Source organism: Octopus sinensis, linkage group LG10, assembly GCF_006345805.1.
Source record: "Octopus sinensis linkage group LG10, ASM634580v1, whole genome shotgun sequence".
NCBI classification, from domain to species: domain Eukaryota; kingdom Metazoa; phylum Mollusca; class Cephalopoda; order Octopoda; family Octopodidae; genus Octopus; species Octopus sinensis.
The window spans coordinates 18,378,290-18,391,669 of NC_043006.1; the positions used below are offsets into that span (position 1 = coordinate 18,378,290).

General features: G+C 37.1%; 1 protein-coding gene across 1 annotated transcript in view; it reads left to right on the plus strand.

Annotated features, from left to right (window-relative positions):
- The window catches only part of LOC115216336 (tetratricopeptide repeat protein 23-like), a 190,548-nt gene that overhangs the window by 76,537 nt on the left and 100,631 nt on the right, over positions 1 to 13,380 (plus strand). Inside the window, exon 8 of the mRNA XM_029785562.2 lies at positions 2,182 to 2,264. Within this exon, the coding sequence (XP_029641422.2) occupies positions 2,182 to 2,264 (83 nt within the window). The remainder of the gene's footprint in view (positions 1 to 2,181; positions 2,265 to 13,380) is intronic.

Below are 13,380 nucleotides of genomic sequence, written 5' to 3' on the forward strand. Positions count from 1 at the left end.
GAATGATTATGTTGTTTGTTTAGTTCCAGGCCATTCATGATCATGTGGGTAAGCTGAAGGGGATCATTGTCTTGCAAGGTACTTGGCAACCCCGTTGGTGTTGGTGCCACATAAAATGCACTAATGCTAGTATCACATAAAACGCACTGGTGCTGGTACCTCATAAGAAACACCCAGTACACTCTGTAAAGTGGTTGGCATTAGGAAGGGCATCCAGCTATAGAAACTATGCCAAAATAGACAATGGAGCCTGCAGCAGCTTCCAGCCCTAACAGCTCCTGCCAATCTGTCCAATCCATGCCATCATGGTAAAACAGACATTAAATGATGCTGCTGCTAATGATGATGATTTAAACTACCAGTCTATCATTTCTGCTTCTCACCATATGCTGTTTGTGTTACAACTATATCATGGGTATTTATATACACATGCATATATTATCATTTTGTTTGCTTGTTTGAAATTTTGTTGAATAAAAACAACAAAATAAGACGTGAAAGATGAGAATAAGACAAGGGTAATTGTAAACATATGTCAATACCAACCTCCACAAAAATGCAGACCTCCTTCACTCTTTCACAGTTCCTCAACACATTGCCGTTTCTAAATAACTATGAGCTTTATTATTTTATTCTTTTACTGGCTTTATTTAATTTTTTAATATTTTACCTAGAAGGGAAGGCAGTGTCCATGACACTTTGAGGTGAAAATAGTGGAAGGAAGGTAAGAGTGTGTACTCAAACCAGGGACCTAACCCTAATGCTCACAACTGTGTGGGATCTGCTAAAAGACACTCCAAGACCAGGTGGTGGTGATAATAAACATCTACCAACCTGGACTGGAGCCATGCTGGGAAATATTTTCGCAAGTGTTGTCAGTTGCATTGGTCCCATTACTTATGTCTTTGTAATTAGTTTCTGGTCAACCTAGGCTGAGCTCACCTATAGTCGAAGACAGTCTAGCCATGGCCATCTCTGTTTATATATCCAGAAGTATATAAAAATCATTCATGCGGATGCTGGTGCCATGTAAAAACCACTGGTGCTAGTGCTACTTAAACATTGGTGATGGTGTCACATAAAAAGCACCCAGTACACTATGTGGGGTGGTTGCCATTAGGAAGGGCATACAACCTTAGAAACCAAGCCAGAACAGACTATGGAACCTGCTGTGGAACCTGGCCTTACCAGTTCCTGTCAAGCCGTCCAATCCATGCCAGCATGAAAACAGACATTAAATGATTTTGATGATGAGATAATCAAACTTGTTTTGAACGTTATCTTTTACTCGTCTCAATCACTAGACTGTGGCCATACTGCAGCACTGCCTTGAATTTTTAGTTGAATGAATCAACCCCAGTGCTTTTTTTTCTTTTTTTAAGAAGTGGTACTTATTCTATCAGTCTCTGTTGCTGAACTGCTGAGTTATGGTGACACAAACACACCAACACCGGTTGTCATGCAGTGATGGGGGGACAAAGACAAACACAAAGACACACACACACACACACATATATATATATATATATATATACATGTATATACATACGAGGAGCTTCTTTCAATTTCCGTCTACCAAATCCACTCACAAGGCTTTGGTTGGCCCAAGGCTATAGTAGAAGACACTTGTCCAAGGTGCCACACAGTGGGACTGAACCTGGGACCATGTGGTTGGGAAGCAAGCTTCTTACCACACAGCCATGCCTACTGTAAGCTGTGAAATTTTGCTGTTACTTCTAGCAAACTCAGTCGGTTCTCAACTTATTGCGATGACCATCGTTGTGAGTTCAAATTCCGCCGAGGTCGACTTTGCCTTTCATCCTTTCGGGGTCGATAAATTAAGGACCAGTTACGCACTGGGGTTGATATAATCAACTTAATCTGGTTTGTCTGTCCTCGTTTGTCCCCTCTGTGTTTAGCCCCTTGTGGGTAGTAAAGAAATAGGTTCTCAACTTATTTTATAGACGGGGATCCATAGTTTTTCAAACTGAAAGAAACGGACAGGAATGTGGATCTTGAAATGGTTTTGAACTGAAGAACTTGAATGTTCTATATCAGCCTCACTACACAAAGCATTTTGTTCGATGCTCACATAATGATGCTACAGTCCACACTTATCTATTGTTTATTTTCATTCTTTTCAACTTTGAAAAAAAATTATTCCTTAACAATTGATGCCACTTTGTACAACAGGGTGGTAAGCGTGCCAATTTCCATCAGAGCATCAAGCTATTCCAGAAGGCACATTCCATTGCGATTGCCAAGTATGTAGATAACAACCCTTCTTCATCTTCAGTATTGCTTTCTCTGTACTGCTTTTGTTAATTAAATGGCTTATCAGTTAAGTAGGTTGGTAGTAGTAGTAGTAGTAGTAGTAGTAGTAGTAGTAGTAGTAGTAGTGGTGGTGGTGGTGGTGGTAATAGTAGTAGTGGTGGTCGCAGTAGTAATAGTAGTCGTAGTAGTCATAGTAGTAGTTGTAATAGTAGTAGTAGTCGTCGTAGTAGTAGTGATTGTGGTGGTGGTGGTGGTAGTAATAGTAGTAGTGGTGGTCGTAGTAGTAGTAGTAGTAATAGTAGTCGTAATAGTAGTCGTAGTAGTAGTCGTAGTAGTAGTAGTAGTTGTAATAGTAGTAGTAGTCGTCGTAGTAGTAGTGATTGTGGTGGTGGTGGTAGTCAACTTCATTATTACTTTAGTACTGCTTTTGTTAATTAAGTGACTTATCAGTTAAGTAGGTTGGTAGTAGTAGTAGTAGTAGTAGTAGTCGTAATAGTAATAGTCGTAGTAGTAGTAGTGATTGTGATGGTGGTGGTGGTGGTAGTAGTAGTGACAGTGTGGTGGTGGTTGAGGTTGGGGTGGTAGTGGTAATAGTAGTAATGGCTATGGCAATAGTTGTAGTTGTAGTAGTACTAGTTGTGGTTGTGGTGGTAGTAGTAGTAGTGGTAGTGGTGATGGTAGCAGAAGTTGCAATAGTAATAGTAGTAGAAGCTCTAGCAGTTGTAGGTGTGGTGGCCATAATAATAGTGGTAGTGGTGGTGGTGGTGGTAGTAGTAGTAGTAGTAGTAGTAGTAGTAGTAGTAGTGGTGGTGTTAGTAGTTGGGGAGTAGTGGTAATAGTAGTATTTGTAGTTGTGGTGGTGGTGGTGGTAGTAGTAGTAGTAGTATTAGTTGTAGTAGTAGTGGGTGGTAGTAACGGTTGAAATAGTAATAGTAGTAGAAGCTGTAACAGTAGTAGTTGTGGTGGCAGTAATAGTAGTGGTAGTGGTCGTGGTAGCAGCAGCAGTAGTAGTAGTAGTAGTAGTCATGGTGTTAGTAGTATTTGTAGTGGTGGTGGTATGGGTGGTAGTAGTGATAGTAGTAAGCATGGTGATGATGGTGGTAGTAGTAGTAGTAGTAGTAGTAGTATATTGGTGAAGGTGAAATCATAGTTGTGGTTTTTTGGTAGTGGTGTTCTTGCTGTGGTTGCAGATGATGGTGTGATAGTAATCACGATGGTGGTGAAATGGTGGTAGTAATGGTAGTGATGGTGTTGGTGGTGGAATAGTGGTTGGCATTATGGTAGTGTTTATTGTTATCATTGTGGGATGCGGTTTGAGTGAGATTTGGCTACTTTTCTTGCAGGTTTGTCAACCACTTAACCCTTCAGCATTTAAACCGGCCATATCCGGCCAAAAGTATTCTGCCTGTTCTATGTTCAAACTGGCCAGATCTGGTCTCTCACACCAGCCCTACAATGTCGTTTTCAAAAATTAACAGCTACCTCATCAAAATCTCATAGCTACAAGATGATGCTCTTACTCTTACTCTTTTACTCTTTTACTTGTTTCAGTCATATGACAGCGGCCATGCTGGAGCACCGCTTTTAGTCGAACAAATCGATCCCGGGACTTATTCTTTGTAAGCCCAGTACTTATTCTATCGGTCTCTTTTGCCGAACCGCTAAGTGACGTGGCTGTAAACACACCAGCATCGGTTGTCAAGCAATGCTAGAGGGACAAACACAGACACACAAACATATACATACATATATATATACACACACATACATATATATATATATATATATATATATATATATAACCAACCACATGATTCCGGGCTCAGTCCCACTGCGTGGCATCTTGGGCAAGTGTCTTCTGCTATAGCCTCGGGCCGACCAAAGCCTTGTGAGTGGATTTGGTAGACGGAAACTGAAAGAAGCTTGTCGTATATATATATATTTATATATATATATATATATGCATATATATATATATATATATACATATATACGACAGGCTTCTTTCAGTTTCCGTCTACCAAATCCACTCACAAGGCTTTGGTCGGCCCGAGGCTATAGCAGAAGACACTTGCCCAAGATGCCACGCAGTGGGACTGAGCCCGGAACCATGTGGTTGGTTAGCAAGCTACTTACCATACAGCCACTCCTGCGGATGATTAGTTCAAAACAATGTGAATAAAAAAGCATTAATTTTGGCAGAATACTGCGAACACTAAAGGGTTAAAGATCTTTCTAGTTGTCTCATTGGTGAAGTTGTTGTTGTTTGGTAATGGTTTTGGTTGTAGTGCTGTTATGTACTTTTCTACCTCTGCTTTCATCTTTCTTTTATTCACCCTGATACTTCTTGTGCTATTTTTCCCTTCTGTAATTCTTTTCTTTCCGTACCGCCTTTGCTCTGTTCTCAAAATTGATAAATGGCATGACAGGTGTTGTAATCACCTCAAGAAGCTCAGATTTCATTCTTTCCAAAAACCCAGTCAAGAGAGCTACATTATTTTTACTCTTTTACTTGTTTCAGTCATTTGATTGTGGCCATGCTGGAGCACTGCCTTTGTTTGATCAAATCGACCCCAAATCGACTTATTCTTTGTAAGCCTAGTATTCGGTCTCTTTTGCTGAACTGCTAAGTTATGGGGATGTAAACACACCAACATTGGTTGTCAAGCAATGGTGGGGGGACAAACATATATGTATATGTATATACAAATTGAGATAGGGGGTGTAAATGCAACCCTCCATGGGATAACATATATCCAATATACTGCTAGTGAAGTACCCAACAAAATTATTACATAAATGTTAATGATTGCGATGCAATTAATTCATTTACTGTATTATATGGGCAAAGGTAAAATAATTTACCACAAATTACTATTCTTATCTTGTATATATGTATATATATATATACACACACATGATGGGCTTCTTTCAATTTCTGTCTACCAAATCCACTCACAAAGCTTTGGTCGCCCTGTAGCTAGAGTAGAAGACACTTGCCCAAGGTGCCACACAATGGAATGGAATCCGGGACTATGTGGTTGGGAAGCAAGCTTCTTACCACACAGCCACTCAGTCCAAATGGTACCAATATCAAAAATACAAGTCTTCTGAGGCTTGGCCCCTGAGTCATATGTCCCTTTCAAAAATTGAACTCATGTCACATAACAACATTGCAACACTACTTTTTTCTCACCTTCACTTGTCCTACTTTATTCAAAATCATTTTGAAAGAAATCAAGGAAGAAAAAGACCCCTTCATATTCAAATGGTACCAGATTAATTCCTTCCAGAAATGCCATGCAAACCCCTGATATCAATATATATCTCAGCAAATAAGAATTCATGACTCAAGTTGGGGATGACATCCTAAATCAGGACTTAAGAGGCTACCCCCTGGGCTTATAATGGCCCAAACCTACCTCAGTTATCTATACTCTTTTACTCATTTACTCGTTTCAGTCATCTGACCATGGCCATGCTGGAGCACTGCCTTTTAGTCGAGTAAATCGACCCCAGGACTTATTCTTTGTAAGCCTAGTACTTATTCTATCAGTCTCTTTTGTTGAACTGCTAAGTTACGGGGACATAAACACACCACCATCGTTTGTCAAGCAATGGTGGGGGGACATACACAGACACACAAACATATTCACACATACATATATATACATATATACGACAGGCTTCTTCCAGTTTCTGTCTACCAAATCCACTCACAAGGCTTTGGTCGGCCCGAGGCTATAGTAGAAGACACTTGCCCAAGGTGCCACGCAGTGGGAATGAACCCAGAACCATGTGGTTCGTAAGCAAGCTACTTACCACACAGCCACTCCTGCGCCTATATTCTTCTTATATGCACTCCCCATCTTTCCCCATATTTTTGTTGTTTTTGTAAAATCTCGGAAAATAATTAAAAATTCACATTTTTTATCAAATTATTTTGTTATATTTGTCTATCTATCCAACTGTAAACATTTTAAATATTTCACTAACTTTTTGTTAATATGATAAAAGGGTACTCATCTATTTCTATCTTAACCCTTTAGTGTTCACATTGTTCTGCCAAAATTAATGCTTTTTTATCCACATTGTTTTGAACTAATCATGCATTATCTTGTAGTTATGAGATTTTGATGAGGTAGCTGTTAATTTTTAAAATGATATTGTAGGGTTGGTGTGAGAGACCAGATCTGGCCAGTTTGAACATAAAACAGGCAGAATACTTCTGGCCAGATATGGCCGGTTTAAATGCTAAAGGGTTAATCTTTCTGCTATGTACTCTTCTACTCCTATCTCTATCTTTCTCTTTTATACCTCTCCATTTGTGCCGGGATACATAGAAGAAGAATCTGGTGATAAGATTAAAATAATATTGGAGAGAAAGATGAAGGCAGAAATTAAAAGGTATAGAAGAGAAATGTGGGGTATGAGCAGAAGAGTACATAAGAGAAACGTTATTCTAAGTCATGAGACTGCGACTAGTTTCTTTGTGCTGTACAGAGAAAGTGAAAGTAAAAGTTGGTGGTGCAGCATGCCATTGAGATTGCCTGGAATTTATGAATTTTAAATGTCAGTCTCCCATCCTTTCATCTATGTGAAATACTGAAGTACTTCTATCATCACACTGTTGTTACAGGCATCCAGATGGCCTGTAGCCTTCTGATACTGAATGGCATGTATCTGTCATCCATCCATCTTTCCATTCACTGTCTGTCCAACTGATCAGCTGATTGGAGATTAGTTAGCTGGTTGGTATCCTGAAGTTGGTGTTGCAAATGACCTGGTCATTTGCATCTTCTGTCTTATCAACTCTCTTTCTGTTACACTCTAACTTCTATGAAGCATTATGTTTACAACAATGAGTCAGGATACTTTCACTCAAGCACTATCAACACCTTCACTGTGTCTATGAACTTAAATGCACTGTCTGGAATTTATGGTTGTTCATTTTATAGAAACCACTTTTAACAACATTTTTAGATCAATTTTGATAATTTTTTTATTTATCATCCATAGTACAAAGGAAGTGATTATAGCAATGTGTCTTAGAGTTATGGCTTCTGACTAATATAATTCATCACTGGATTGAAATGTACTTAGACTCTATTTTTCTCAGAATTTTTCTTTTCATACATAACTTTACGAAGTAACCATACTGCATAATTTATTTGCTGCTGAGATAAATCTGGTGATAGTGAAATTTCTTGAATCTACTTAAGACCTGTTTATCTACATAAAACCATTGTCAACTCTCATAAGAACAATAGTGTTATGTCTTTTGATAGGTTTACAAATTATTCATAACTATTGCTGGTGCCATGTGAAAAACACTCAGTATACTCTGTATTATGGTTGGCATTAGGGAGGGCTACCAGGTGAAGAAACAATGCCAAAGCAAACTTTGGTTGGACAATTTGACAGAGCCCTCCATACTCATCAGAATTGATCAAATTTTCCACCCTATACCTGCACAGAAGTCAGACATTAAATGATGATGATGATAATGATGATATCTATCTATCTATCTATCTATCTATCTATCTATCTATCTATCTATCTATCTATCTATCTATCTATCTATCTATCTATCTATCTATCTATCTATCTATCTATCTATCTGTCTGTCTGTCTTCTCTGTCTCTGCTTCTGTCTGTCTGTCTCTCTCTTTCTCTTCCCTCTCTCTATATATATGTATATGTAATATTAAAGGAAATAGAGAAAAATACAATTGACATTAAGAATTTATTCACACATTATAATATAATATAATTATACTATAAAAAATATAATATAACAAATAATTAAAACAAATGTATATCCTACAATTGATAATGCTCTTGATGATTGCACAGAGCCTTTTTGTGCCTATGAGGCTTAGGATAACTTTGAAAGATCACAAAGGAAAGTTCTTTTCTAACTCTAAAGTCAAATTAATTTGGCCAAGATGATCTGAAATGGGTAGATTAAGTAAAATTATTCAACATAAGTATATACCTACACTTAAGAAAAAAATAAAACTTGAACATTGATCTAATACCCAAGAAACTATTTATTTGTTTGATAGAGTAAATTATAAAAATAGAAATAAATTTATACAGATAGATATTAATAACTATTATTCTTCTGTTAATCCTATTGTACTTAATAATGCTCTTTTATTTTCTAGAAAAATTCTAATTTTAGTTTTAAAGAAATTAAAGTAATTTTGGAAGCTCAAAAATCTATTATTTCATTTGATAATAAGTATTGGGCTAGGAAAAATATGAATAACTTTTTAAACATTACTATGGGATCGGCTGATTCTGCCTAAGTTAGTAGTCTTGTAGGTATATACATTCTATCTCATTTTAGTAATGAATTTCTAGATATTAAAGGTGGACTGTATAGAGACGATACACTGTTTTTGATTAATAGTCTATCAAATAGGAAATTAGATTTGCATAATAAAAAATTGCATAGTCTTTTTTAAAGATTTGATTTATCTGTTTCTATTGAAAATGAACATGATTCTGTTAATTAGTTAGATGTTAATCTGAATCTTGTAACTGGCCAATATGATCCATATTATAAACCAAACAATAATTTGAAATATATTAAGTTTAATAGTAATCATCCTAAAGTAATTGTATAATTGTTAATTGTTAATAATATTTTGAGGCATGTTTCATATTTATCTTCAAATGAGGAAACCTCTAGCAATAATATCATTATGTTGCCCTTAAAAAGCGGGATATATGCATAGGATTGTATATTGTAATAAAAATGAGGACTATAAAAATATTATTATAATAATGGCAAATTGGTAGACAATGAAATGTGTGGATCTAACAGTAGAGATGTGTATAATAAAATATAGTAAATCTCATAAAAATTTAGATATTAATAAAGTTGACAAGGTAATTAATAAATTAAGTATTACAGAATCTAAAGATAACCTAAGTAAGGGTGGAACGAAATATAGTGTAGATACACTAATGTAGATACACTAAACCTTTATTATGATAATAATAATGATGTTATTAATAATAAGAATACTACTACTACTACTAATAATAATAATAGTATAAATAAGAAAAAGTGTAGTAATGATATTTTGTATGAAAATAGGCTTAAATTAAAGACTAAAAACTATACTCCATATGCAGGTTTTGATACACTTATTATTGTTAATTCTATAAATGAGAATAATATTTCGTTTATTATTCCTTATGCAAGACAAATAAAAACTAATTTGATCAAGCTTTTTTACAGATCTATATCTAAACATTTAATAAAGAAAATAAATACAATAAAACAATTAATAATAAAAAGATCAGAATTGGCTTTTCAGTATCTAAACATTTATTTAGAATTATCTCTTCAATTAATAACAAAAAATTAGACATTTTTATAGTAATAGAAATAATAATAATTCTATTACTGATAATTATATCGCTAGAACTTGTGATTGTAGATTTAAGGATAGATGTTATTTCAACAATTCTTGTATGCAAAATAACCTTGTAAATAGATGTAGAGTTGAATCTGAAGGGAAAGATTATTTTTACATTATGTCAACAGAAAATTTTATTAAAAAATGAATAGCAAATCATGAATATTCTTTCAGGAACAGGGATAGGTTGAACAGTACTAAGTTTATATGGAAGTTAAAGGATAGTATGAAATTGTACAACATTAAATGGTTAATATTTAGTTGTGCTAGATCGTATAAAATTGCTTATATTAGATGTAATCTATGTGTGAATGAAATATATCAAATTTTAACACCACAAAAGAAACTTCTTAATGACAGACAGGAATGTGTTTTAATAAGTGTATTATTTCAAGGTTATATTAAATAAAAAAATTATTTATTTATTCATTAATTGTGAATATATGTGTATGTAGCTATATATATGTATATCTGTGTCTATGTAGGAATATACAAAATGCAAAATTTACTACTTTTATGAAGGGTGATAAATTCTATCGCATGTTGAAAGAAATTATGTAAGAGCTTGTAGGTAAACAACATTCTTTGTTTTCTGGTTTGGAGCATAGACAAATACATCTTGCAAACTATTAACCCTGGAGCAACCAACATAAAGTTGGCCATGAGGAATGCAAGGCTCAGTAAGTGCAAGCCAGTAGATTTCAAAATCTGACCGTGAGCTTTATTAACAGACATGGCAAAGCAAAGTTGCAGTGGGAATTGTGTTCATTTGAACTCAAATGGCATGTCTCTTGGTTCGATAGGAATTCTTAGAATGAAAACCTCTTCTCCAGAGGCACATCCAATGATGATGGTAGCTTCTATCACATTAAGTGATAATGTCTTCACAATCAACCTTGTCCCATTGCATGATTTAGGAGGATCTAAATTTCTTAGAAGCATTATTAGGACTCCTACCTTCAGAAAAAGTTTGTGGAAGAGTTGCAGGTGGCTCAAAAGAATTAAGGAAATTTGTTGTGTAATGGACAGCTTGATTTTCATCAGGGACTGAATCAGTTGATTTGCACTCCTTAATGACTGTTGGAATCTTATTTATTAATTCATGGTTAGTCCCTGCTCCCATCTCATTTTTTTTGAGCAAGAATTGCCCTGTCACACAACCATTTATGTGAATTATAATTATTACTTAAATCTGGAAATACCCTGTTCTTCAATTCAGCTGGGCAGTTTACCATAATAGCAATATGAGCCAAATTGATATCACCATTCCCATCAAATGGTACTTTCCGATTTTCTAATTGGAGGAGCCAGGTTCCCCATGTAATGAAGCTCACATGCTAGTATTGAGGAGGATTTCTGTACTTTATTCCATAGGTATGAAGACTTAATGTATGCTTTTATTTCATCAGATCTTGTTTGTCTTGGAATGACTGGTAATGTCTGTCTGAAGTCTTTTGGTAAAACTAATATAACTCCTCCCATAGATTTATTGTTGCCTCTGATATCCTTTAAGGTCTTATCAAGAGCTTCCATTGCACCTCTATGTAACCTGGCCCAGTGGTTAGGGCAGTGGACTCGCGGTCATAGGATTGCGGTTTCGATTCCCAGACCGGGCGTTGTGAGTGTTTATTGAACGAAAACACCTAAAGCTCCACGAGGCTCCGGCAGGGGATGGTGGTGATCCCTGCTGTACTCTTTCACCACAACTTTCTCTCACTCTTACTTCCTGTTTCTGTTGTACCTGTATTTCAAAGGGCTGGCCTTGTCACTCTCTGTGTCACGCTGAATATCCTCGAGAACTACGTTAAGGGTGCACGTGTCTGTGGAGTGCTCAGCCACTTGCACGTTAATTTCACGAGCAGGCTGTTCCGTTGATTCAGATCAACCGGAACCCTCGTCGTCATAACCGATAGAGTGCTTCCATCCATGTGACCTGGTGTATTCATCCCAAATGATCAGGTGGCATTGGCACAACACTTCTGCTGAACCTGAACCTTTGCTTATGTTACAAATCGGACTTTCATTTGGGACTGGCTTTAGCAGTAATTTAAAAGCAGAATGAACTGTTTGTCTTCCTGGGAGAATGGTGATAGCAATGCCAGACAATGCTACAGCGATTCCAATTCTCTTTTTGTTGCCTTACCTTGGAGAGAAGCAATGTTGTTACAAATGTTTTACCTGAGCCACCAGGAGCATCAAGAAAGAAAATTCCTCTGCTTTTTTCTCTGACTGATAGAATAATTTTATCATATGCACAACATTGTTCTGGAAGAAATATAGGTTCGTGTTCATTCACAAATGCAGCCAACTCTGTGATGTCATAATTTGTCCCTCTTGTTATGTCTCTTGAAGTTTAATCACTATATGTAGGTATATGTATATATATATATGCGTGTGTGTGTGTGTATATATATATATGTCACGTAAAAAGCACCATCCGAATCGTGGCCGAAGCCAGTGCCGCCTCGACTGGCTTCTGTGCCGGTGGCACGTAAAATGCACCAATCCGACCTTGGCCGTTGCCAGCCTCGCCTGGCACCTGTGCGGGTGGCACGTAAAAAGCATCCACTACACTCACGGAGTGGTTGGCATTAGGAAGGGCATCCAGCTGTAGAAACATTGCCAGATAAGACTGGAGCCTGGTGCAGCCTTCTGGCTTCCCAGATCCCCTGTCAAACCGTCCAACCCATGCTAGCATGGAGAACGGACGTTAAACGATGATGATGATGATGATGATATATATACATATATATATGTATGTATGTATATGTGAATGTGTATGTATCTATATTTGACGGTTTATTTTTGGCATTCCAAAGCCAGACACTTGAAAGTTCTTGCATCCCATTGCCAAAACTTGATCCGCAATATCGATCAGTGCTTGGTTAAAAATTGTTTCAGAGAACTGAATATTGATATCTGGGTTTGTGTGTTGAACTGCATACTTTAAGTCCTCAGCCATCTATTTACGATGTTTAATCCAAAGGTGTAGGGGACTGCCAAGTTGACATTGTTCCAGTATAATTGCAAAAAGGTTATGGAATTTCCTTGGCGAATCGAAATCGTTCAAAAATCAATGGAATTGTAGTTGTGATACCAGTGCCGGTGGCATGTAAAAGAACCATCCGAACGTGGCCGTTGCCAGCACCACCCCGACTGGCCTCTGTGCCGGTGGTACGTAAAAGAACCATCCGAACGTGTCCGTTGCCAGCACCACCCCGACTGGCCTCTGTGCCGGTGGCACGTAAAAGAACCATCCAAACGTGGCCGTTGCCAGCCTCGCCTGGCACCTGTGCCAGTGGCACGTAAAAAGCACCCACTACACTCACAGAGTGGTTGGCGTTAGGAAGGGCATCCAGCTGTAGAGACTCTGCCAGATCAGACTGGAGCCTGGTGCAGCCTCCTGGCTTCCCAAACCCCAGTCAAACCGTCCAACCCATGCTAACATGGAAAGCGGACGTTAAACGATGATGATGAATCTGATACTGATGCTTCAGTCATTGCAAGATTCCATTGCTCAGCATTTTCTAAAATACCTTGAAGTGGAGGTTAAATGAAAAAAATGAATGACGTGAATATCTCCACATGAGTGATTGAAATAAATAGCGATTGTGGAACATCGCATGCACACACACACACAGACATATATACATATAGTATATGAAATGGAC